Source organism: Sebastes umbrosus, chromosome 21 (assembly GCF_015220745.1).
Source record: "Sebastes umbrosus isolate fSebUmb1 chromosome 21, fSebUmb1.pri, whole genome shotgun sequence".
NCBI lineage: Eukaryota > Metazoa > Chordata > Actinopteri > Perciformes > Sebastidae > Sebastes > Sebastes umbrosus.
This window is the reverse complement of record NC_051289.1, coordinates 4,774,563-4,802,425: the sequence shown is the minus strand read 5'-3', so window position 1 is coordinate 4,802,425 and position 27,863 is coordinate 4,774,563. Positions and strand designations below refer to the sequence as shown.

At 43.4% G+C, this 27,863-nt stretch overlaps 1 protein-coding gene across 2 annotated transcripts; it reads left to right on the top strand.

Moving 5' to 3' along the window:
- The first annotated feature begins 3,761 nt into the window (after nt 1–3,761).
- On the top strand, nt 3,762–21,959 carry ptchd1 (patched domain containing 1). 2 transcript variants are annotated; one of them, XM_037757317.1, is made up of 6 exons: nt 5,012–5,282; nt 5,406–5,491; nt 6,332–6,909; nt 11,232–11,946; nt 17,718–18,562; nt 20,310–21,959. In XM_037757317.1, the coding sequence occupies exons 3-6, from the start codon at nt 6,496–6,498 to the stop codon at nt 21,408–21,410; spliced, it is 3,075 nt and encodes a 1,024-aa protein (XP_037613245.1). In that variant the 5' UTR covers nt 5,012–5,282; nt 5,406–5,491; nt 6,332–6,495; the 3' UTR covers nt 21,411–21,959. The 2 variants fall into 2 exon arrangements, with proteins under 2 accessions (XP_037613244.1, XP_037613245.1); XM_037757316.1 differs by lacking the exons at nt 5,012–5,282; nt 5,406–5,491 and adding an exon at nt 3,762–4,638.
- Nucleotides 21,960–27,863: the final 5,904 nt, after the last annotated feature.

The following is a 27,863-nucleotide window of genomic DNA, read 5'->3' as shown; positions in this document are numbered from 1 at the left end:
CATGTGGGAAAAGGCTGACTCGCATAAATAAGTGGAGCCGAATAATGCAGTCAAGGAGGTAGCACATTTCCTCATGTTGAGGTACTTTTCCTCTGTGAGGAAGTTCCAGAATTGTCCATGAGCCCTGGACTTAAGCTGAATGTCAGCTTGTAGTGTCAAAATCTCATCCTCCACTCCAGATGAGTTCAGGTGAAACAGTGTTGCAATTTTTGATGCAAGTGAATCAGCCTCAGCATCTTCCCGAAAAGGGTAGCACATGAATGTAGCGACTGGCTCCAGTAAAACAAAGTCTTGAAAACGTCTGTCAAACTCTGACAGACAGTTCTCAATCTGCTCTGATAGGCTGACGTCTATTTTTTTTTTTTTTTTTTTAATGCCATGCGATCTACCCACACTACCTTTGCGATCGACCGGTAGATCGCGATCGACGTATTGGGCACCCCTGTTCTAGACAGTCCGTCGTTATTATGAGTGTTACTTTCTTCCTTTTCAGATGTCTTTTTCTTTAATTGAATGTCGATGTGCTTTATGGAGTGATGAGTAAAATATGTTGACGGTTTCTTTCCCATTTATTATCTCATTCTTGAGTTTGCATGATTCTGCTTTCAAATAGAAAAGAACATGCTGTCCGTAATATTTTGCCAATTTATTTTAGTTACCAGTTTATTTTAAAATTAATTTTGGTATTTATTTGCCAGTAGGAAAGTCCGACATCCAGGACTTCCATCTTGGCTGCAAAAGAATATCATATTGAGTATATTATTACCAGAAAATCAGACATGAAAGAGAAAAAGCAAAGGCAAGTAGACGTCTTGCTGCTTGACAGGATATTTAAATCTAGTTTATTGACTAAATTGATTATATTGGCTGATTGTCAATGCATAATAAAGATGCATGACCTACAAGCACAGTGTTTTGGCATGTTCAGAACATTTATGCTTCTTAAAACAAAAGCTTGAAAACAGAACAAAACCAAATTCTAACTGTAACAAAACTATAATAAATAAATGTTTTTCTGATTTACCGGGGAACACGAGGGCGTCTTATTCAACATGACAAAATAGGTTGTTTACCAATAACTCCCAAAAAGACATAGGCTATATGATGTTGGGCAGTATCAGAGACAGGCGCACGTGAAAAGGTCATCGTTTTTAAACACGTGGTTAACATTGTGAATTGAAACTGAAACAAAACTACTTGCTTAGGTTTAGGAAAAGATGGTTTGGGTTCAATTAAGTATGTTTGTTACGTAAATTAGGTAAGTACTGTTGCTGTTATTTAAGTTAAAGCTGCTCAATACGATATCCAGAGCATTAATATAGCATCTAACAACAATTTGCTTTGTAAAGATATAGTGGAGTAATGTCTACCTGAGCAGAGAATGAAGTCTCTCTCCCTCTGTGTGTGTTGTAATCAGAGCTTCTCTGTGCTTTGTTGACATACTCGGGTCGGCCGCGCATGCCTTTTAGTGCATGTGAGTGTGCTCACTAGCTAGCTAATGGCCGTCGCTCTGCTCTCACATGGCGGGTTACAGCTGATAACACTGTCCTGACCGACAGCGTCGTTGCGGAAACCCAGCCTCCAGTTCCCCTTCAAATAAACACTGTTAGCTCTGTCAGCACTAATGCTGTTGTTGGCACTGTTAGTACTGTGGGTTGAGTGGGTTGTCCTTAAACTACAAGGTTGGTGGATCGATTCCCGGTTCCTACTGTCTGCATGTCGAAGTGTCCTTGAGTGAGGACACTGACCCCTAAGTTGCTCCCTGGGCGTTTCACAGCAATCCACTGCTCCTGAATGCTTAGGATGAGTAAAATGCAGAGGTCAAATCGTATACCTATATGTATATGACAATTCTAATAACGTTTTTTTTTTTTTGTTTAGCACCGTTAGCTGCCAGCTTAGCCATCGCCATGTTGAAAGCTGTTGAGAAGCAATAGATATGCTTTGAATTTCGCATTTAGCTCCTTTAAAGTAAGTCAACGTTGACCTTTGGTTTCACACGGGACATGACAGCGATCTCCTGGGTGAAAGTCCCATGTTTGTTTGACCTATCCATCCACCCTGACCTCCTCCATACGCTGCCTTTGTCGCGCTTTATACTCCGCCACCGAACTTCCTCCTTTGCTCCCGTCATAATTAATACGGCCACTAGAGGTCGCGCCGCCTAACAATAAAATATGGGTCGCAATAAGCTGCTTGCAGAGGCGACCTATACGCCCTACCTATAGTCCTCACGGGCAGAAATATTTTTTAATACGTAATAACTTAAAGAATGAAAACTGTACTTTAGGAACAAATTGTTTATCATAAGACCCATGTAAGCCAAAGCCCACCAGTTTAAAGGATATTTTCTTATTTCTGAATCCAAGCTGTCATGCAGAGGGATTAAAGAAAAAGTGTTTGTTTTTTAATCCAAGCAGCCTTTAATTTATGATATCTAGGGAGACGCAGGAGCCATTAGTTGGTCCCATGCATGCAGACAGACAGACAGACAAAAAGGCTGTTTGGCTATTTGATTCTCTGTGTATAAAGACAGACAGACGATCAGACAGACAGGCAGAGTGTGATCTCAGGCTGTCTGCACTCATTATTATCTCCACATCTCCTCCACTCCCTGCTCTTTCTCTCTCTCTCTGTGTCTCTTTTGCTTTTAATGTCACTGTACCAGACACCTCCACACCATAAGCAGATTGGGAGTCAGCAGGTGTGTGAGAGAGTGTGGTGTAATGCAGTGTTGTGTGTGTGTGTGCGTGTGTGTGCACTACTGTGTATGTTTTATTTTTTGGGGGGGGATGGGTGGCATCACCATTGCCATGGGAACCGGGGCTTGTAAAAAAAAAAAAAAAAGTAATTTGTCTGGTTACTATGGCAACGTGCTACACAATAGCAAACCTAAGAGATGCTTCACACATCTGCAACAAGGATAAGAACACTTAATAATATTTATGTAGACTACATAATTGTGTGAGCTAAATCACAGGAGCTGCACAGAATAAGCAGAATAAAATGTGCATTTTTTTTATCCTGCAGGAAAAGAGAGAAATATGTTGTCATAATGCTCAACAGATTTTCATGTCTCTCTCTGTATAGGCTATTATGAAAAATATCCAGCCTGCAATAAATCTGAAATAACCTTTTGGGTTGTTTTTTTGTATCTTTTAAACCCCAACAACTTTAAAGCAGCAGTGGGCAGAATCTTTTTTTGCATCATTGGGTAAAAAATCCATAATAACCTCTCAGCATATATAGACTTATTCACCTTCTCATGACTCAAAATGTAGCCCGTGACGGGATACTTCAGCCAATCACAGGTCATTTCAGAGAAAGAGTGTTCCTATTGGCTGTTCATTCAACGGAGGCAGCTGTCAATCACTCGCGAACTCCGATCAAACGGTCAAACTAGGCAGCGTTGATCAAATATGAATCAATATTCTGTTACTGTAATGCCCATTTCTAGTGAAAATGTTTTCAGAAACATCTGTTAAGATGTAAAATGAGAAAGTTTGCTCCGGCTGGTGGGCGGTGCTTGATATTTCCTCAACTGATCTGGCTGCCGGGTCACAAACTTTCTCATTTTCACTGGAAATAGGCATTACAGTAACAGAATATTGACTAATATTTGATCAGCGCTGCCTAGTTTGACCGTTTGATCAGAGTCTGCAAGTGATTGAAAGCTGCTCAGAGACTACAGGCTCCAGCTCGGCTCTGATTGGTTGTTTTCCTTCGTTCTGTGAAATCTTGCAGATGCCATTATAGGAGCACCAGAGGACACAGAGGCACATCATTTTTTTTTTCAGATTACCGGTCTCATGCATTACAGTCAGGATATATTGACCATTTTATAAAAATAACTCTTTTAAATCATATATCTGTGGACTCCAGCTTTAACAGAGTGAGGGGAAAAAAAAGTTAAATCTGTGAATATTATGTATATCATAGAGAATAACCTATAAAGCAGACCGGATTAATGTCGCTGCTAAGGCAATGATAAATTCCTAGAAAGCTATCTGTCACACACACACTGTATTGACTGACTGTGTTTGTTTCTCTGCATTGAAGCGGCGCGTTCCGGAGAGGCGGGGTTAGAAACCGGGGCTCGGATCAGATCAGGTCGGGAGGGAGGGAGGAGGGAGGGAGGAGGGAGGGAGGTGCAAAAGAGACAAAAAGGCAGAGAGAGAAAAAGAGAGAGAGAGAGAGAGAGAGAATCGGTCCCCGGTTTGAAAGCCGGTAATTAGTGACGTGCCTTTTCCTCAACGAGGAGAGCAGTCGCTGCTGGAGGAGAGGAGGAGAGCAGCCTGGTGGAGGATGATGATGATCAGCCTCGGCTCCTCCGTCTAACGATGAGGAGGAGAGGAGAGGACGGACGACAGAAAGCCTTCTGCCGCAGAGGAAACCCAGATTAAAAAGGCTGATCTGACAAACACAGCTCTCTACCGGCATCCCCTCCGGTGCGTCACCTATCCTGCGACTCCCCCACCCACCTCGACCACCCATCACCATCATCAGGTTGGTGGTGGTGGTGTATCAGGGTGGAGCTGGCTGGACGCACAAGGACAGAACATCTTGGTTGTGAATGCGTCTTTCTAGATGATCTCTGATAGATATCTCTCCGTCATCACCACCGGGTTCCCTGTTTAGGTATGTACAGCATGGCTGCAGTTTACTGTCTCCTCAGCAACCTGTCCGAGTGCTCCAGCTGAACTCACTCAGATCAGTTCTAGGAGGAAAGCTTTATGCGATGCTTTTTTCTGTTGCGCACAGAGCCACAGAGCCATATGCATGCAGCTCTGGGAAGGCTCTCTGAGCGCAGCAGGGTAGATCAGAATCAGAATCTTAGAATTAGAATCTTAGAATCAGAATCTTAGAATCTTAGAATCAGAATCTTAGAATCAGAATCTTAGAATCTTAGAATCAGAACTAGAATCAGAATCTTAGAATCTTAGAATCAGAATGAGAATCAGAATGGTGTTCATTGCCAAGTGTAAGAGGTATACACTAGGAATTTGCTTTGGTTTTGTTGGTGCAATAAGTTAAACAGTATAATAGATAAATAGAATAGATAAAAACGTTAGAAGAAGAAAATAAGAATAAACAAATTTGAATTTAAATAGAAGGCTATTAAATGTAAAGTAGGCTATATATCATCAATATGCTTTTCTAACCCGCAGAGCAGCTCATCTTTTGTTTTTCTGCGTAATATATTCAACATTCATTCTTGCCGGTGTCTATTAAACTCCTCAACAACTCGTAACATAAAGCTATCATAAGGACAGTGCAAGATGGTTAGACAGTGCAATATGTTAAATTGGGACAGTGCAATATGTTATATAGGGACAGTTCAATATGTTAAATTGGGACAGTGCAATATGTTGCATCTGTGTAATATTGGGCTATTGTCTGTGCAGTATGGGCAAGACGGTAGACGGTGCAGTGCACTACCTGGGTGCAATACCTGCCATTGTGTTTGTGATGGTACAGTATGTGCCATTATGTACGTGGACATATGTGTTGAAACATCTGTTTCTGTGGAACTGTTTCCCTTTCTTGTGTGGAATCGTTTATTATTGTTGTTGATGCTGTTTTAATTTAGTGTTTGTAACTGCAGTTGGACTGCAGGAGTCCAGGAAAAATTTCCCCACAGGGACAATAAAAGTATATCTTATGTTTTTGAACTGAACTATAATGCATTCTTAAAAAACAGCACTTTACTGCTGATCAACTGTCTAAAGTATCATCAGTAACAGTTTCATGCAGTATTTCTTGAATTCTGGGACCTGATCTGCACATGTGAGGCTTGTACATTGTACATGATTAGAAAATCTGTGAATTAGCTCTGTTCTTCACTCACATGTTGTTCTGGTTTGCATTCTGTGCTTGTAGCCAGCTATAGGCAGACATTTTTGGGAAAAGTGTCAACAAGTCTATTATAGCCTTTTTCCTAACAAGTGCCTTTAATTGTATTTAGTGTGACTATTCCTATGTCTGTAACCTGCTAAGTCTATTCATCTAGGCAAAAAATAATGTTTATTAAAATGTATGTAAAAAATAATACAACCTAAATAGTGCATTAAAACAAATCAGTAAGAAAATGCAAAAGAAAGGTGAAAAACAGCTATGTAATGTATCTTTAAACAGTAATTTAACTGTGAAATTAATAAAAAAAAACAGTATTTTTCATTAACAGTACAAAGCTGTACATTTCAGCGACAGTATAATAATGTTAATTTTACAGTGACATAAAGGCAACCCTGCTTCCAGTTCTTTACTGTTATTTTACTGGGACATTCTTAACAGTGTACTTTATCTTATCTTATCTTATCTTATATTCCAGCGGATGAGCGCACCCCGGAGGAAAGGGAGCTCCAGTGACCGGAGGAGGGGTTGGATTCTCCCCGGCTGGTGACCTCCTGCTCCGGGGGACAGATCCTCCATCCATCACCCCCTCTGGAAGTCACCTCTCCTCCAGGAACCCCCCGATGCTACCGGCGGCCCCTGATGCTCGACAGTGCTCCCGGGCTTTCCGGTCGGTGGGAGAGGCTCGAGCCGCGGCCGCGCGCTAGGATGCTGCGCCAGGTGTTGCACGCGGGCCTGAGGACCTCGTTCCACGCGCTCGGCCGGTTCGTCGCGAGCCACCCTGTGTTCTTCGCCTCGGCGCCCGTGCTCATCTCCATCCTGCTGGGCGCGAGCTTCAGCCGGTACCGCGTGGAGGACGACGTGGAGAGCCTGCTCGCGCCCAAGCACAGCCTGGCGAAGATCGAGGGAAACCTCGTGGACAGCCTGTTCCCGGTGAACCGGTCCAAGCACGCGCTCTACTCAGACCTGCAGACACCAGGACGCTACGGGCGCGTGATCGTCACCTGCCGAAAGGGGAGCGTGCTGGACCCGGTTCACCTGGACACCATATTAAAGGTAAGGTATGCACGCGCACACACAAGCACATTTACAAACAATTTCTAAAAAAGTCAATTTTCTTTAATGGGCACTGGAACTGACACACACATAAAGAAATTAAAGGGACTATTTGTAACTTTCAGAAATGCTGCTTAACAGCGACACCTGTGGCCGTTAAGTCAACGAAAGTCCGCGTCGGGCTCGCGCTTGTGCTCGCTCTACATAGACATGAACGAGCATCGCTCAACACAGTGAGGAGACACACTTCAGCTAAAACCACAATATCACTCTATATTTCAGCTGCTTGGCAGTAATGTTAGCTGACCAGACGAAGGTCTCTCCATGAATCACTGCTGATCCTAGTGTCGGCTTTTCCTGCTTCAGCCTCCGGGGCTAACTCTTCTGCAGTGTGGACTCAGCGCTCATGAACGTGAGGTGGAGCGAGAACGAGTGTTGTGTGAGTGAAGGCAAGCAGAGGAGCGGTCTGAACAGCGTAGCCACACGCGAGCGCGCATATGCGAGCGCGTTCGGGATCCCGACCCGGTAGATTTATACGTGTGAAAAGTTACAAACAGTCCCTTTAATATTAAAATAATAAATCGTAGACCAGCGACTTCTAAAACTACTACTAAAAAAAATCCTCAAAATTAACAGGTATTACAATTTGAGTGTAAATCTCTTTAATGTAGCAACAAATTGATCAAAACTTTAACAGGAATTAAAATTCCAATATATAATGTATAGGCTATAGTATATAAACATAGAACTGAACTGAATAGATCGGCCCCATTGTCACCAATATCCAATCCAGCTATTTGAATCAGTATCGGCCCGATATCCGATCCAGTATTGGTATCGGCGCATCCCTAGAATAAATAAAATGTGCTTTAAAGTAACACCATGAATGTGCAGTAAAAAATAAATAATACAAAATAAATATACACAGAATGCTGACTGAAAAATGGTCTTCAACTTGGACAAATGCTTATAATAATTATTATATATTATTATATATATAATTTGAATATTTTAATTGGCTATCTTGTGATATTTGAGAGGTATTTTTTCGTTCAAGAACACACAAACAGTCACAGTCAGTGATTTAGGGACTCTAAGGTTAGGAAGCTGCTGCAGGCTAAAACTAAAAACACATTTATACACCGGAAAGGTAGAAGATTCAACAATTTAACTTCTCTGCCATTTAAATCACAGTATAAAACGAGGCTGCTATGCATCTGCAGAATCCAACTTTAAAGGTAAATAAATTCTAAGTCTCGTTCATAAACACACACGCAGAGGTAAAGGTCAGTGTCTGCAGGCCAGAGCACATATGCAAGCTGTCTTCCTCCTCATTTTCAGTGATTGATAGTCATTAACCGGAGCAACACGGTCCCATTTCAAATAACCCCGGACCACCTTTGTAGTTATGAAGCTGGGCATTTTAATTACAAACTGGAGCTAGCTGCAGCTCGGAGGCCTCTGCGTCTGCGTTGGTATCCCTTAATGGATTTATGAGTATTAGTTTGACACCCCTGGAGCAATTAGCCAAATTATTTCATGAAGTTATGCGGATGTAATCAGAGCTTGCAGACGTAATAGTGCTGAGACACCCAGGCTGTATCGTGTTATATGCTGTGTGTGTGCTGTCCATGCATGTTTCTCTCTGTGTGTGTGTGTGTGTGTGTGTGTGTGTGTGTGTGTGTGTTTGTCACATCTGGCTATTGTGACCCACTTTACTCATACCCAGAACTCAGAGTCGGTCCACAGAGGACTGCCACAGTTAAGAGACTAGTGCATCATTTACTGCCAACAGGCTGAGAGAGAGAGTTTGTTGCATGAAAGAGAGCGAAGAAAAATCACCGTTACGTAATCTTACACTGTTGCATGTCATCTGTGAGGTTCAACACTCTGTTCTTTTTCCTCCTCAGTCTACTTGTGCATGAGTTTGTGAGCTTTCCCAAAATGCCACCGAGCAGCCCTGCTGTGAGAGTGGGTTTGAACTTGTTGCATGAGACAGCAGTAGCAGCGATAGCCAGTACCAGACAGGATCACCACTAGCAGTAAGAGTTGAGTCACACCCAGTGACTGCACTGAGTTCTGGTCTATTTCAGCTTCTGTCAGTGAAGGGGAACTCTTCCTCTTCTATGATGGATGTCGTTCTAAATATGATGAATTAGTGGCCGTGCAGCATTGTGAGTCAAAACACGCTCTCGCTCTTCGATTTTTAATAAGTCAAAACACAACGTTGTTATTCAGAGAGCTGATTTTTATTGTTCCAATTAAACTGCAACGTCCTCTCTGTGGTGGAGATATCTTGGTGTGATGTTACGCAGTATCCAGTTACCACAAGGGTCAGAGTCTGTCGATGGGTCCACTACTGTAGTCCAGACTGAAATATCTCAACAACTATCGGATAGATTGTCATGAAATTTTGTACAGACATTTATGATCTCCAGAGGATGGAGCTTACTGACTTTAGTGATCTCCTGACTTTTCATCTAGCGCCACCATCAGGTCAAAGCTTTCACTTATCCAGTAAAGGCCCAGACACACCAACCCGACATCAAAGAACTAGCGGCGATGAAGGCCGTCTGTTGTGTTGCCTCACGTCGCCTTTGTCTTGGCCGTCAAGTTGCACTTGAACACACCGCAAAGACTACAACCGACGGCAATTTAGCACATATGTTCTGCGCTTGCGTGAGATTAAATAACTCTCCATACCAGCAGGTCATGAACCAGGAAGTATAAAGAGTGACAAACGCCACATACGGAGAAGGTCAGGGTGGATGGGTGGGTCAAAAAACACCAGACTTTCACCCAGGAGACCGGTGTTCGTATCGTATTTGAAACTAGAAGTCAACGTCTCGTAACTTCCGTACTCAAGTAACGCCACTTTTATCCCAAACCACGATCTTTTCCTAAACCTAACTAAGTAGTTTTGTTGCCTAAAATAACCAAGTTGTTTCCTGTGAAGATGGAAGTTTATTTTGAAAAGACTGTATGCACGTAACAAGCGGAATTTGACACGTGTTGCTGGACATACGTAGGAAAATGAGGAATAACTTTTAATAAGATATCCTACGAACCGTTGTATGAGGACACGTTGTTCCCAGACGATTAATGCTGATAATGTTGGTGACCTCATGACTTTAATCTTCTTTCAACTTCTTCATTTTTTGTTTTTTTGACCAAACACCTGCAAAAATGATGACATTCCTGTCAGCCTCAGCTGTACTTTGTGTTTGGTGCTGATTAGCAAATGTTAGCATGCTAACATGCTAAATTAAGATGCTGAACATGGTGAACATTTTACCTGCTAAACATCAGCATGTTAACATTGTCATCGTGCGCATGGTGATGCTCAAAGCACCGCTGTGCCTATGTACAACCTCACAGAGCTGCAAGTCAACAGTCACAACATGCTCATAGATTTAATTATACATCTAAATTCAATTATGTATGTGAATATACCTGAAATGAATATGCTCAAAAAATACTGATTGAGTTCTATAAAGGTTCTCTATGTGGCATTCAGAGCAAAACTATGATTGAGGGATTGCCTCCAGACAGCTTCTATAATTGCCTCCATACTCCTCTACATCGTTACATAGCAAAGAGTTGTTTGCTGCTATATTAATGCTCTGGATGTCGTGTAGAGAACCTCTAAAGTTAATTTAGTAATGAAAGGCACTTGGATTAAAGGTCCTACCAGGAAATTGCGAGCAGTAATAATGACAGACTGGTATCTTTTGGCAGTAAAAAGTGACAAAAAAAGATGGTAAATTGGTCAATTTTACAACAGGATGGTGCATTGAAGGAACTTTCAAAACAAATCATTTATCAAGAGACATTCCTACACACACACACACACACACACACACACACACACACACACACACACACACACACACACACACACACCCTCCCTCTCTGAAGTCAATGCAGCACTCTGAGGTGGGAGACAGCTCTGCCCATGTTCGCTGTGGCAGAGACTGGCATCAGGCTTGTTGCTTAGTAACCAGTTCTGTGGATGCTGGCACTGTTGTCCTCTCGCCATAGAAACGCAGGAGGATTCGGAGACCACTATTGTTACTCTGTCGAGTAAGACACACACACACACACACACATTCCCACACATATCTCCTTCTCTTATTCACTCAAAGTCAAAGCACACAGAGTAAGCGAATGTGCCACACACTGTGAGTTTTGCTGCTGCTCCACACTTTTCACAAAACTTTGATGGGACTTTTTTTTTTGTCACAGTTTATCCGAGCTAAATTGGGCCACTGGGAAGCTAAGCTCGTCCTTGTTTGAGTGTGTTTTTTCTCTGCTTCACACAGCTCCACAAGCGGATCTACCAGATGCAGGTGACAGTCCCGGCCACAGGCATCAACAGCTTCAACTACTCCTTCTCCTACCTCTGTCTCCCCGACGACAAGAACGTCTGCATCATCGACGACATCATCCGTGCCATGGAGGAGATCCAGTCGGCTCGCAACACCAACCGCTCCGTCCCGATCCTGCGGTACCCGATCACGCAGCTGGCGGACGGACGGCAGGCGTACATCGGCCACCAGCTGGGCGGCGTGCAGGGCTGGGGTCCCAATGGGGCAGTGCGAGGCCAGGGGACGGGAGCCAGGGGAGAAGGCGTACGTTCAGCCAGGGCGTTGCAGCTCACCTACTACCTCCAAGCCCGCGGCGGCCTCATGGACCGGGTGGCCAGCCAGTGGGAAAAGGCCTTCTGTGCTGAGCTGCAGCACTTTGCAGCGTTGCACCCTAAGCTGGGGCTGTACCCTTCTACTTCCTCTTCTCTGAGGACAGACTTCCAGTTCTCCTCTGTGCTGGCTCACCGCCCCCTGTTGGCCAGCTTGGGGGCGTGCGGTGTGCTGGCCGTCCTCTGCTGCTCTATGAGGGACTGTGTGAGGTCTAAACCCTGGTTGGGACTGCTGGCTCTGCTATCTATCACACTGTCGGGCCTCACTGCTGCTGGGATACTCAACCTGACCGGGACAACCTACAACTCTACGTACCTGGGCATCCCTTTCGTCATGCTTGGTAGGTTTAAAACTAATGCTTTTGATGGTCAAATTAAAAATACACAACATATATCTGCCATTTTGAGTCTTTAGAATTCTGTATGTCCATGTCTTCATCCTCAATTTGACTGGAAATGGCTGAATCAGGACATTTTTGAATGTATCTCCGGGGTCTGAGAAGTGAAGCCAATGCAGAAGAGCCTTAAACTTACATTCTTTTCTAATAGCCAGCAGGGGACGACTCCTCTGGTTAGAAATCTATGAGAAAATGAGCCTACTTCTCACTTGATTTATTACCTCAGTAAACATTGTAAACATGTGTTTATGTTCTCAATCGCTAGTTTCAAGTCTTCTTCAATACAGCATGATGTTCATTTAGTAAATTATGTTCCCATTTAGAGTCAAATAGACCATAAAGCAGGGGATGTTTTAGGGCGTGGCTACCTTGTGATTGACAGGTCGCTACCACGCTGATGTCTGGTCTGGGAGTTGTCTGTGTTTTCGTCTTTAAACTTTAAACCTTTCACAGTGGGTTTTCAGGTCATGAAAGTTAATCATAATCTTTTTGGTCGCCTCAAAAATATCTTATTCAGCATTGGGTTGTAGTTAGCTCCACCCTCTCGTGTCACTTCTGGTTGCAAAAACCCAAGATGTCGACGGCCAAAATACCGAACTCGAGGCTTCAGAACCGCAGTCCACAAGCCAATGGATGACGTCAGGGTGACTACGCCCACTTCTGATATAAAGTCTATGGTTGAACACAGGGAAGAAAAAAAGAAAAGAAAAGTGAAGTTAACACATGGCAGGTGGGAACCACGGTGAACATTGCCATTGCTTTTATATCTCAGACTGCCTGTGTTCACCGTCTGCTTCTTCAGTACCTGTGATGGGTTCTGCAGGTGTCAGCCTCGGGCTGAACGCCATTTCAATGTAGACAGATCGTCAACATGACTGACAAGTGGCGGGGCATGGCAGAAACTGAATCCAAAGGGTCTGAAAAAGTAAGTTGTCAAGTTGGGGTTCTTGAAGTCTGGAACAAATCCAGAGCTGGAACTAGAGGATTTCACACTATTTTTTACATTTTTAAGTTTTTACATTTACAAATTGAGTTCTATACTATTTGAATAAAAGGACACTTTTTAAGGCTTTAAATGAAGTGCTTGTTGGATTGCTGAAGAGCGTCTGAAAACTCCTCTGCCCGCACATTTTCACTACCAGAATTGAGCAGCTGCCTCCTATAATTTTTGTAACTTTCTGAAGTCAGCAATCTGACAATCACGCCCACTTCAGTGCCAGAAAATGTGTGGCGGTATGCCCATTTCCAGATGCGGTTGGACGACACATCTTATGAACCATTAACCGTACTTAACAGCAGTATTGCAGACTTGACATGATGACGGTGAGCACATGAGACATGGCACAGTATGCATGACCAAAGCAGGGGATGCACAAATCCAACGTTTTCTCACCCGATACCAATTCAGATACCTTAATTCAAGGTCTCTGCCAAAACAAATACTGATCCGATACCAGTGCTCTCTTTTCCGATTCATTTTGATGCCAAGTTTGACTCAACGGATGTAAATTATAGCAGAAACACTGAATTTCATGAAGCAGTGAAGAAACTGTATTTAATGTGGATTGATCATCCTTAATAAATCCTCCTTAATAAGGTCAGTATAGTCCATGTGGGACGCAGACTTTGTTCTGAAGATTAACCATAATTCATAGAAATATTGCAGACTTGCCATGATGCCGGTGACCATGTCACAGTGCTCGTGACCAAAGTCAAACCCAAATCATTTTTAATTTGTTAATGGAAATAAAATACTTTTAATGAGAAAGTAAGTCTTATACAGACTGCAGCAGTGTTATTAAAGAGATGATACACTTGAGGTAGATATTATTTTTCTATTCCCAAATATATAATGGTTTGGGAATTCACTTTTGTAATTAAGACAGCAGGTTAACAAACCATCTGCTCTTGAAGTGACAGCGATTGTTTCAGCATTTCAGTGTGACCGACTCTGCAATGCTAATTATGCAGCAGCTTGCATGACAATAGGGACGAAAACATTTATTTATTTATTTAATAAGTGAATTTAGTGATTAAATTAATTTGCTATTATGAAGAAAATGGATAGAAAGCAATCAGAAATCAGTTTAAATTCAGTAATAATGTAACAAACTAGGGGCAAAGAAATGCGCACCATCTGTGTGAAGGCGTACTCGCATGCATACTAAATACTGAATGACGTGCTGTATGTAACCACTACCACACACATGTAGTCTATACCATAATTACTCTGTAATGTGGAGGAGGAAAGGCTGCTGTTAGGCTTAAAATAACCGTAGCGAGAACAGAAGAGAGACGGGGGAATAGAGACAGAGAGGGGGCTCGATGAAATATCACTCCAAATGGGGGGTTGAGATAAGGATTCTCTGAGCGGAAAATGAAGTTAAACTGTAGTTAGAAGGAAGGCAGGCAGGCAGGCAGGCAGGCAGGGAGGGTTTTTCAGAATCAAGTAGGCAGACAGAAAACGGTGGGAGGACGTGAGGAGAGAAAGAAGGATGTGATTACATAGTACAGAAAGAGATAGCATAAAAGAGAGGAAGAGGGAGAAAATACAGTTATTATTTAATGTTTAAAAAATGTGGATTTGTGAGAACATTTTGCATCTTTCTCCTTCAGACACCGTTTCACAAAGAGGCTTATTAACTTGCAAAGCTGGCACAAAAGACAAACTGATGTGTTGATAAATAGCCTGTTCCTTGAACTCATTTTTGACAAAGAAGAGTGTGTTTGTGTACAAAGGGAGGTAAATAGATTATGTAAAAGGTTTTGGAATATCATTGTAATATATCTCAATCATATGTGCGTCCATTTACTTTTACGATCATTTTCAAAACATTATAGTGATCCAAGTTTCTGTGGTATTGAAAGTGTGCCAGCAGCATTAAGGACTGAAATGATCAAGTACAGAAAACTGGCATCAATGCTTGGCCAGATTTGTAGTCTGGTTGCCAGACAAAAAGCCAATTAATCTGTTGAATTGTCGAATGTCAGAAAAGTTATCTGCAACTTTGATAATCGATCAATCATTTTAAGTATTTTTGAAAAAGAAAAATTTGTTAAATAGAGAAGCAAGTTATTTTTTTAAAAACAAGTTTATATTCCTTAATGTGAGGTACTGAAAAAATAGTAATGTGTTGGTATCAAATCAGGTATAATCATAATACCGATATTGACAATGTACAAACTATAGCCAGCCTAGCTGCATGTTTGTGTGTATGAAACTTTTGGCCATAACCAACAGTTTAAACTGAGTTTTCAGTATCTGAAATCCATTTTATGACTCAACAGTAATATCTGAAACGGTCTGAAAGGGTTCTGGCAAATGGACACACCCTTATCATATGGGTATTTTCCATAGACTGTATATAAAGATGGACATCATGAAGCCAAAACGTCTCAATCGCCCCCTGCTGGCTGGCTGCAGTAAAGGTCATAAGTCCCGCCCCCTCCATGATAGTGGATGGGCCAAACTAAAAAGTCAAAGTACACGTCTAATAAATGTTCCCCAAAAATGGTTTGGGTCATTTTAGGTAGTTCTTATCATGAGTTTGGTTTTAATTAGTTATTTTATGCTATAAAAATGGGCTGAGACGTCATGATTGACAGCTGTGAGTCTCTCTCGCTGACAAGCTGCAGCCGTGCTCGGCTCGCGATTGGTTCGGGCGGGTGACCTCGATACCGCGGCTCCATCGCCCGATCAATACCGCGTAGACTCTGGCTCCAAATGATGTCAAAATCTCAAGATGGTAGCTCCTGTATCCGGAATATGTCGGCTTCACTTCTGTACAGTGGGAGGAAGTGGAGACCTTTCGTCTATCTATATATACCGTCTATGGTATTTTTATTGGTATTATTAGCACCTGAGTGAGTGTGTCCATGTGTGTGTTTGTCCATGAGTGCACATTAGTCTGTCTCAAGCTCAGGTAAATATCAAAATCCTTGGACAAGTGCCGTCCCCAGCCTCTCGTTTCGCTCGCGTCTTCTCTCTGCAACATTAACCTCCGCACCTCTTCCACCGTCATTCATAATCAGCAGACTTTCTCAGTTGCACCCACGCCTAAAGTGTCTGTACGTTACGCCTCTGCTAAGGTGTTAAGTGTTTCGCCATGGCGAGGTCACTGGAGAGAGAGAGAGAGAGGGGAGGGGGATGTAAGTGTGTCACTGGTGACTCATGGATGCCATGGCAACCACGGTAGAGGAAACCATTAAAAAAACATCTGATGCATGTATATAAACATGTATGTATGTCCATGCACATGAGACTGGACATGCACATGGAGGCGGTGCATTTAAATCACCTCACTTGAATACAGCATCAAAACTGTATTCTTTACATGATAGTAATCATGTTTGAAGCTATAAATCTATTAATTAAAGCAGCAGTAGGTGAGATTGGAGCAAATATGATTAAAACAAATATTTTTATAAAACGGTAACTATATCCTGACTGAAATACATGAGACAGGTAATTTAAAAAAATCATGTGCCTCTGTGTCCTCCGGTGCTCCTAACGGCATCTGCAAGATTTCAAAGACCGGAGGAAAACAACCAATCAGAGCCGAGCTGGAGTCTGCCGTCCAGCTGTCGTCAATGAGCCGGCTGTCAATCACTCGCAAACTCCGACCAAACGGTCAAACTAGGCAGCGCTGATCAAATTTGAATCAATATTATGTTACTGTAATGACTATTTCTCACCTCAAATGTTTTCAGAATCATCTTGTAGTGTACTGTTTAACTGTAAAATGAGAAAGTTTGTGACCCGGCAGCCATGTTGAGATCTGTGGAGGAAATACAAAGCACCGCCCACCAGCCGGAGCACAGCCAATAGGAACGCTCTCTCTCTCTCTGAAATGACCTGTGATTGGCCAAAGTCTCCCGTCACAGACTAGATTTTTTTAAAGACTGAAAACAGAGTCATCAGGAGGAGCAGAAGTCTAGTTTTCTCTCAGAACACTTCAATTACAATATGCTGAAAGGTTATTATGGAATTTTTGCCAAATGACGCCAAAAACATTCTGCCTACTGAAGCTTTAAATCACCTCAAATAGACGTTGATGTGAATCAGTGAATACAGCATCAAAACTATATTCTTTACATGATATCACTCATGTTTTAAGCTATAAATATACTCATTAAGGAGTCTTTGCTTTTATGCATCTGTTATCTCTAAATATTTGTTTGACTGGTTAGAAGTTAGATTTTCTCTTCCTGCTGCTGCAAAAGTTCCAATTTCTCAACTAGGCACAAGAAAACTGCATTCCCACGGTGTGTTACATCAGTCATTTCACATATTTCTCGTTCAAAAGGGAGTTGAGGTGCGACATTATGCAGCGAGGACTGTTCAAAAGCAGCCAGGCTGAGTTATTGCACTTCCTTGTGCAACGTTGTGATTCCTCAAAATGAATAAATTGAAGGAAAGCGGGGAGCAATCAAAGCATTCTAGGGAAAGAAAAACCGGGTGGTTGAAAATTGGCTCAGTCTCTAAACATAAAAACTAGCTAAACGCTAAATTTGTGGGCTAGAAAATCCAAACAAGGGGCTGAAAGAAGCTAAAAAGGCAGGATTAATAATTATCTGTAAGTTTATCATTACGAGCAACTTCTTATATATTTTGTATTTAGTCATTTGATCAGTTTTTATTCTAAAAATATCAAGTAGTGCAGCTTTAGGCATTTATAACGCGATAACTTACATTTCTATTTTTTTCCCGTCAGGTCATGGGCTCTTCGGTTCCTTTGAGATGCTGTCGTCATGGAGGCGAACCCGGGAGGACCAGCATGTGAAGGAGCGCGTGGCGAGCGTCTTCGAGGACGTCATGCTGCGTTTCTCCGCCTCCACCATGCTCCACCTGATGACTCTGGGCCTGGCCGCCTCGCCGCTCACCAACATGGAGGCCGTCCGGCTCTTCTGCCGCACCGCCGCCCTGGCGGTCACCATCGGCTATGTTTACATGCTGTCCTTCTACAGTTCCTGTCTGGTGTTCACGGGATACTTAGAGACTGGGTACAGACACGGCTGCTTCTGCCGGCGGGTCCCCAAACCGGACCGTCTGGACTCTAAACCGGCCTGGTACAGGTGTCTCATGTACACCCGCTACCAAGACGAGGCTCAAACTACCAACCCGCCACACGGGGTCGATCACAGTCACGGTCCTGATCACGCTCACACGCCGAACTCTAACCTCACTCACACACATGCGCACACGCACCCGCACACGCACCCGCACACGCACCCGCACACGGCGAACAACCCTGCCGAGCACGAACACGGTCATGAACATGTGGCTAACTCCACACACGCACATGAACATCCACACGCACATGAACATCCAAACGCACATGAACATCCACACGCACACGCACATCCACACCCACACCCACACCCACACCCACACCCACATTCCACATCGAGCACGGACCCTAATCCTCAGGACTCTCACCTTTTGCTGGGGTGTGTGAGGCGTTGCTATGGAGACTGGATCACTAACACCTATGTCAAACCCTTTGTGGTTCTGCTGTATCTGGTTTACATCTCCTTTGGATTGATGGGCTTCCTGCAGGTGAGGCATCAAACAAAAATACAACAACTGCCATTTTGTTATAGCAAACAGCACCATCACCCTCATTTAGACAAAGTACAGCTCCATATCTGTTTATCACCCACATTCATGACATCATATCCTTGTCTTGGGACAGTGCAGGACAATTTCATTCGATTAAAGGCTAATGTGACCATAACTTAAGGGGCTGACTAATCAAAGACACAATTTTCTGAACGAAACATGCATGAGTCAGCATTAATCCTTCAGAATAAAAGCTTCATGTCCATAAATGTAAAGTGACTAAAGGCCTTTACACACCAAGGGCGTGACGAATAAACGACACGAAAATGCTAAATACTCGCCTGCGAATATTATAAGTCTCTGGGCTTTTATTGTGAGAGGTAAGGATGGAAAGAGTGGATCTGGTCTGCGCTGCCTTTGTTAAGGTTGAAAGGTAATATAGCTTGCCGTCCTGGTTTAGACTACGGAGCCTCCGTGTTGTTGTTGTTGTTTCACAAATTTATTGTAGGCGCAACTCAACCCGTTCCACACAACGTGATTGGTTCATGTCTTTATTTGTGGTGCAAAAAGCTCGGCAAATTGACGTTCCATTCTTTATCGCCACGTAACATTTGTGTTCTGTGAGAAATTACTCATGACAAACGCATCACTTTGAAAAAATATATTTACGTGTGAATTAATCGCTCAAAAAAACACTGCCGGTGTATAAAGGCGTTGTAGCATTTTAAAATATATTTTTATAATTTGTGAAACAACAGTTGCATTGTATGTAATTTAGACACTGACGGACTGTCAGATGATCATGTGTACCTGTAGCTCCTATGGTTAAAATGGTTGGTACATAAGTTTATATCATAACAACTTACTAATACCATATCTTCATATTTGTGTCATAAAACTCACTACCTATCCAAATTTTAGGAGACAGCTTATTTACCGGTACATCATACAGATTGCTGAAACACCACCATCAGCCAATGTCCGGCTGTCGGTGAGCGTCTGTCAGCCTAGTTTTTTGCGTCCCGCACTGTCGGCTCTAGTCTGCCCGCGTCAGCGGCTTTTGTCGGTGAAAGTAATCACTCTGATTGGCTGTTCAGCTTAAAGAAATCAGTGCACAAGAAGAGAAACGGATGTGAGGAAAGCAAGCAAACGAGTAAAGTCAAACTGAAAAACACAGAAGGCTCTTCTCATTTTTCATCTTCATCTCATCTGATCATTCCAATTCACAAATATTTTCACAACAACATGACTGTCTGGAATGAAGTGGTGAGTGAGAGTGGTGTGAAAATGGCCAGCAAATGCCACTTTGTTTCATTACTTATCATAACAACGGCTTGTATATCCCGCTGTCCTCGGCCTTCTGGTTTCCCTTTTTGAATGACGAATACAGACTACCATCACCTGCTAGTTTTATTTCCTCTCATGTAGGCGCAGAACGTACAAGCTAGTTAACTGTTGTCTGTAGTCTTTGTTGTGTGTTGAAGTGCATCTTCTTGGCTAAGACCCAGGCGACGTGAGGCGACGCAACAGTCACCCTTCTCTGCAGCTAGTTTTGAGTGTATTTTTTCAATATTTTTTTAAAGATATTGTTTGTTTTTCTCAGTTTGTTTGGTCACTATGTGGCAGCTGAGGGGGTAGTATCATGTGAAAAAGAGATGCCAGAGCATACTCATGATATTTACATACTAATAAAAGCATTATCACACTGTTTAACCTGTTACTAATGTGTTTCTGTTGTCCACAGGTGACCCAGGGTTCAGACCCCAGTGCACTGGTTGCCATGGATACAGCGACAGTATTGTACACCCGTGCCCAGCAGCGTTACTTCAGCTCGTACTCCCCCGTCATTGGATTTTACATTTATGAAAGCGCCCCCTACTGGAACGCCTCGGTGCAGCGGGACCTGCTGGAGTACGCCAAAGGCTTCCAGCGAATCAGCTGGCTGGAAGCGTACCTGAACTACCTGTCGGATCGCAACCAGTCCACCAGCCAGCCGCGGGAAAACTTCACCCACACGCTCCGACACTCCTTCCTCCGAGAGCCGCAGTACGCCCACTTCGCCGACGACATCATATTTGCGGAGCGCGGTCAGGGCGAAGAGCCCGATGTGGCGGCGTCCCGAATCTTCCTGGTGGCCAAGACGACGGAGAACAAGCGCGAAGAGATGTCAGTACTGCTGGACACGCTGCGGCGCCTGTCGCTGACCTCGCGCGTCCGCTTCCTCATCTTCAACCCTTCCTTCGTCTACCTGGACCGCTACGCCGCGGCGGTCAGCTCCCCCCTCAGACACTCACTGCTGGCGGTGCTCTTCCTGTTGGGTCTGTCCTCGCTGGCCGTCGTGGAGCCGCTGGTGTCCGTGTGGCTGGGCCTCACCCTGCTCTCTGTCCAGTTCGGGGTGCTGGGCTTCATGACCTTATGGGGTGTGGAGCTGGACTGCATGTCTGTGTTGTGTCTGATCTCGGCCTTGGGGCACTCTGCGGACTGCAGCGGCCCCCTCCTCTGCGGTTTTGCCTCGGGTCGGGGCGACAGCAGGACTCGCTGGGTGAGAGTGGCGCTGGAGAGACACGGGGTTCCCTCCCTACAGACGCTCATCTGCTACAGCGCCGCCCTGGTGCCCGTTAGCACCGTACGCTCCAACCTCACACGCACACTGTTTCGCTGCCTCACCCTCACGGCCGCCTGCTCGGCCCTGCACACGCTCGCGTTCCTGCCCACCCTCCTCACCTTCCTGCCCCCCTCCAAGACCCGGGGTAACCGGCCTGACGGGGAGGGGCAGAGGCAGGAGGTGGAGTGCGTCGAAATGAACGACAGCACTCGAGTGGTCGACCAGATCACCACCGTCTGAGCATGGGATGATGTTGTTTTTTGCCCCCTTGGTTGCCATGGTGACTGCCGGCTGGGAATTGCTTCATTGTAGTCTGACCAGTCGCTATGCTTCTGCAGACATGAATGGCGATCCTTGTGAAAAGAAAAGTGTCACCGAGAGAAAGATAAGATGAAAAATAGAGGTAAAGGGTCAAGAGGAAACAGTAAAGGAGAGTAGGAGGCTACTGAAGAAAAGAAAGAGGGGTTTCCAATGCAGTGTATCCATGGTTACCTGCTTGTTGCTAGTTGCTGTGTGGCATGTGAATGAGCTCTTTCCCAAACAGCCAATCCGAAGTCGAGGATCAGCTGAGGTCAGGCCTGTCAGGCTGTGACGGGTTATTACACAGGAAGTGCCACATTTTTTCACGTGTCCAAAAGTTGCTTTAGATCTGATCACACTGTTTGGCTACTGCTATCTGTTCGCCATATCAAGTTGCACAAATACAGCTACAATGACATGAGGCAATCATCTGTATGACTCGAGTATTTCTACTTTAATGCCGAACAAATAAAGTCAAATCAAGAAAAACATGCTTGTAAGTGGTTTTGGCTTTGATGCAGGTTGTTTTAATATAGTAATGGGGGAAATATACATACCTTTAGATGGAACACTTTACAACATTTGCCTTGAGTTACTTGAGTTAACTTAAATATCATGAATCATAAATTGCATTTTTTACCATTTAAGCCCTCGTAGCACATCTGAAAAAAGATATTTAGTATTTGCCACATCAGATACTAAAGTTAAGGACGCAACTATGTTGATACATACCATTATATTGGGGATCATGGATCAGTATGTCTTCAGTGCAAAGGGCAAACAAAACATTACATTTCTTTTCATTAATTTTTAATTAGTTAATCATAAACCACAATTCTTGCTGTAGGAATGAAAGGGTCAGCTCATTTAAATTTCAGAGACAAATATCTCTCTCACATCCTCCTACGTGGTATCTATGCGGCATGCAGATCCTTGTGGTTGTTATATGCCGAGGTTTTGAGAGAATTCAGTGCGTTCTGGACCCTTTTTGCTCATTACCCATAATGCTCAAATCAATGCTTCCAAAACACCCGAGTCTTCACGCTCTCAGTTCCTGACGCTAATGATGCTTACCGTTTGGGCTGGGTTAAGCTCGATTTATGCTTGCTGCATCCACGAGGGTCGAGAGTGTCTGTAAGGCCAGAGTGACATCACACCATGAGATGGCCCTTTGCGGGGTTTCCGTGCGGCAGATTTTTGGCTGTTCGTTCACACATCTAACATTTACTACGTAGATGGGCGGAGAAAATGGAGAGCTTTGTGGAGCTTTGAGAATTTATATAAAATATCCAAACGTTTCCTCATCACGATTCCACGTCAGCTCATGTCTGTGCGACCGTCCTTGCAGCAAGTATAACCGAGGCTTTAACCTGACTAGCATGATTTTGTCACTCCTCTATTGGACCACAAAAGTAACTTAGTACTGTGTGGGCCTGACATTTTCCCCCTAGCCTGACCAGGTTTCATTCCAGCCCTCACAAAGACAGACGAGTATAATATTTGTCCCAACCTGAAGCCAGTCAGATCTCCCTCTTTTCAGTACAATAATGCAATTCAAACATGGCTTACCCCGGTGCTATGTACAGTAGGCCTTAACATCATGATGAAACAGTCAACATTAAGCCAAAAATAGTATTAACTGTCAACATGTATTAGTCAGCCCTTCGCCAACCACTGCATGTGGTAAATCCTCAAACCTCTCCTCATGAGAAAAACACAATAATATAAAGCACATTACTGTAAAAATGCACACTTAATATGCACCATACTGTTGCATAAAATCTGGATACAGAGTTGTATTCACTGTAAATGTCCGATCAGTCAGAGCTTTAAGTGATGATGAATAATGTGGCCTGAGATGAAATGTATTCATCAGGAAATGATGTCGGAAACCCAAGCTACCGTTTCTCCTTCTGTCCTCCTTCTATCCGTAAATCGCTTTGAATGAAAGGATTGTTCTCTTTCAACCTCCTGCGATTCTTCCCCCCCCTGAAGTGAAAGAAGCCTGTTGCCTTTTTACTCTTTTATTCCTGAATTCATCTCGGTGGTTGAAGGTCTGCGTGTGTGGGAGTGCCTCCTATTGTTAATCCATGCTCCTCTCTGACACTCGCCTGAATGAAAGTATTGTTGAGGCTCTGTGTGCAGGCGCCACAAGCATCAGTAAGACAACGGCACGATCCTTCACCAACTTCCCTTCCAGGAGCACCGCCAATTGGTTTTTCTTAAGACCGCATGCACGACCTCCGAGCTGGAGGTACTGCTAACTGTTGGCTGCGTCATTTTTTGTAACAACATGGTAGTTTAACAATTACAGGGCTGAATACAGTTCTCTCTAAATATAATCCACACATAAAGGTGCACTGCTCTGGTGCATGTTCGGGTAGATTGTTGGAAAGCGTGAACTTTCTTCTTGAAATGCTGCACTAGGAGGTGTTCAACAGTCCCGTCCTACAAAATAAAACTGCTTTTCTCTCCATAACCAACAGCCCATTGGTTCACACCTCAGATTGAGCCCTCAGGGTAGAAACGCAGGACATGACGAGGGCGCCAGAAACCACCAACACCTCCCACGCTCAATCATGCTGTCAATCCAAATCCAGTTTACTGCTGCTTCCTCTGTGATTGCTGTTTAGGTTCGCAGGTACGGTAGAGCAATGAAAGAGCTGTGGAGTTGCATGTCCGATGTAAAATAATGGGCTACAATTGACATTTACAGTATGTACAATAAATCTACAAGCACGTAAGGCTTCTGCAAATGCGTTAGGTCTTCTCACTCCCAACTTGTCAAACAGCAGCGCCCCTCGGCATCGGAAACCGACGCACGGAGGTACCCTTTAGCTACAGTTTGTGACGAACTGGGCTTTCAACTAACTCCAATGTAAACTCACCTGCTGCGTTAATCGACAGTCGTAGCAAATGACGTAGTATTAATAGATTGAGAGTCCGTTTAAGGCTGTTAGCGAGGGGAGGTGATGGGTCAAACAAACACAAGACCTTAAATTAGGAGACCGCTGTTCATGTCTTGTGTGAAACTAACAGTAACGTTGACTTATTTTGTCACGTCACTCGTTAGTTTCGTAACTCGTTGGTACCGTCGGTCCCGTGAGTCATTAGTCAGTAAAGTTAACGTCAACTATGGCCGTTTCCTAACCCTATCCAAGTGGTTGTGTTGCCTAAACCTAACATCCTGTGAAAACCCAAGTATATTTTGAAAGGACACTATGCATGTAATAAGCAGATATTGACACGCTGTCCTTGGTGCGTCCAAAAGTAACGCAAGAGGGGTGCCCCGTGCGTCGGTCTCTGATGCTGAGGGGCGCTGACCAAGCGGCGGTATTTGACGAGTTGGGAGAGAGAATGAGTTGCAGTGAGAAATTGTGGAGAAAAGTGAGGTAGTCTGATTGCAGCGTAACGTAGTTGTGTGTGCGCGCTTCAATTGAATTGTAAAAAGATTGTTTAGCCTACATGTCCACGTGGTCTACTTGATGTTTTATTCTACTGTTGATTGTTAAAGAAGTTTCAGGCAGTTTGTTTTATTTATCGTAGAACATTTTTGTTTAATTGTCTGAGTTTTGTCTCTTTTCTGGTTATTTCTTATGAGGCTAAGGAAGGACGTGGTTTTTAGTGATGTTTGTGATGTGTTTCTGTGCGTATTTTACTTAGTTCACATACTTATTTTGAGCCAAACCATAACGTTTTTCCTAAACCTAACTAAGTTGTTTTGTTGCCTAAACCTAACTGCGGCTATCATAGTGCTGTTGCGTGGCGTACAAATGACACTCATAAAGGCTAAAATGCATTCTCATGACACAAGGAATGTCCTTATAATGTCGTGCTATTTATATGCCTGCCCATGAGATTGGGTTTGGTTTGTGATGTTGTGTGTGGATGCATTCACATACAGTATGTGGTCACAGCTATTGCAAATTCACACTTGTTTCTAGATGAAGTACACACATTTAGTCAATTTTCAGTGCTTAAGTTCTGCCATTCATGAATTGCATTAATATAATTTTCTTGAGTTACTTTGAGTGCTGCTGGTCTTGGGGACCTTTGGGGTTTATTGCAGCTGGCATCCCTCAGGTTACATTACTGTCTCCTTTAGTCCTCGTCAATGTCCCTTTGTTCTATATTTGTTTAATTAGTCAGTATCTTCCGCCCTCCCCACTACCTTCATACACTAAAATACTTTCCATACTGATCTCTGATAATCCTAATCTCTCTAATTGTGTAAACATTTTCAGTCTAAAAGGTGTCTATGAAGCAGTGAGCAGTGTGAAATGCCTACACCTGGGCCCTGGACTATACCAAACACCTGCAACAGCAAAGGGGGGTTAGGGGAGAGACGCTTTTTGTTTTTGCAATTAATTTTGCAAGTTTAGTTTAAAGTTCTTTAGTTTGTTTTTGTCATAATTAATATTGAGTTAGTAGCAAACTGTCTGTCAAGTGTTTATTTGTAGTTATTGTGTTTTGTCCACCCCTATTTTAGTTGATTGGTTTGGCCAGCCAGAATATATGCTCCCCCCCCATTTGTCGTTCAGGGAGGTTAGTTTAGTCTTTCTGGGGTCAGTTTGCTGTATTTCGAGTTCAGTCCTACTTTGTTGACCTCTTTTAGGGCCCAATTTAGATAATGATCATTTTTGTTTTTATTTAGTTCTGACCTCATTTAACTAAAACTCAACCATAGTTTTCTCTTTCAGCCTTTAGACAAAACTTTTTTTGTAGGTTCACTGGTTGTAAAATTTCTTCCGATTGTTCTCGGACTTATGCAGCAGAAAATGCCAGCGCACTTAATGGATCTCACTCTTGATTTTTGGCAGGACACTCAGGTCATTCTGAAACGCAATGTATCCAAGAGGTGAAGTTTCTGCATGGGACTGTCTGGCTACTAATTCCTCGCCTATTCCTAGACCTTATTTAAACTTTTTAAAGTGTTTTAAAAAATGCGTCTTAGGCGATTGGACCACAAGGGGACAACGCTAAACAACCACCAAGATGCATTGTGATCCGGTCACTCAAACCACTTGCCGAGGTGGTCTGGGACACATTTGACCACATATCGTTCATAGTGTCAACACTAATGCATCCTGATGCGTCCCTGAGAGGGACGTAACAGGAAAATAGGTCATCAAAGCTGTGGCTCTCCTTTGTTCCTCCTTTTTCTCAGCTCCAGTTGGTTCTCAAATTACGTAAGCTGGCTTTGTCCACGATGTCTGAACGTTTCAAAAATCCTACAGAGATATATTACGGGTGCGCCAAACATCTTGTCTGGACAACGTAACGGTTTGTATGATATCTCACGAAAGTTATTCCTCCTTTTTTGTTTGTTTTCCTACGAATATCCAGCAACTTGTGTCAATTTACGCTCATTACATGCATACAGTCTTTTCAAAATAAACTTGCGTCTTCCCAGAAAACAACTACAGCACCTTACGTAATAAAACTACTTAGTTAGGTTTAGGAAAAGATCAACTTGGTTAGGATTAGGCAACAAAACTACTTAGGCTTAGGAAAAGATCGTGGTTTGGATTAAAGCAACAAAGAAAGTGGTGTTACTTAAGGAAGTTACGTAAAAAATAAATCAATGTTGACTTCTGATTTCACACTGGACACGAACGCCGGTCTCCTGGGTGAAAGTCTAGTATTTTCAGACGCACCCATCCACCCCTACCTCCTCCCTATATGGTGTTTGCCGCTCTTTATATTTACTGGTTGACAATTACGTGGCTTACATACAAATTGATTTATTGGGATGTACACAAATTAAAGTGCATTACTTATCGTAGGTATAGCTACGAACAGTGTATGAAACCAGCCTGGCCTGGAACACGCCAAAGAAATAGACCCAGTCTGTATTGTTTTGATTTCTGATTCTTTTTCTTTCAATTTCCGGCAGACTACGCACGGGAAGTGCATTGCTGCCTCCTGACGCATTTTGGTCTTTGCAGACAGAAATGATGCACGTGTTTATTTGCATATAGAGCGGTGATATGAGATCCGATCACAAGGGGTTACTCGAGACGCATTCTAACGCCAGGTGGTGGACTGACGTACTTAGAGCTGTCCACTTGTGACTGGATCATCCAAGACGTATGTTAATGCCATTTGTAAACAGGGCCCTAGAGACAGGTAGAGGGAATATATTATCACATATACATATTTAAAGCTCTCTAATATACTCCGACAAGACAGTCCAGATGCTCTAAACTCCCCCTTGGAGTAGCTGCGAGGAGTTTTCAGTTTGAATAATTGCAGAAAAGAGAAGAGATGGGAAAAGCTTGCCGGTGGGATTTGAGCTAGAACTGTGCTCTCACACTCACACACACACACACACGCACACTGACAACTAACTCACACTAAAAAGTGCTGTGTCACTGAAGAAGAGCGGTAACG

Bases quoted from the DNA above. Each gene is read 5' to 3' on its own strand.
- ptchd1 (XM_037757316.1), top strand. From the start codon at position 6,496: ATGCTCGACAGTGCTCCCGGGCTTTCCGGTCGGTGGGAGAGGCTCGAG. The intron at 6,910-11,231 runs GTAAGGTATGCA...TGCTTCACACAG, and splicing joins ACCTGGACACCATATTAAAG to CTCCACAAGCGGATCTACCA. The intron at 11,947-17,717 runs GTAGGTTTAAAA...TTTTCCCGTCAG, and splicing joins CATCCCTTTCGTCATGCTTG to GTCATGGGCTCTTCGGTTCC.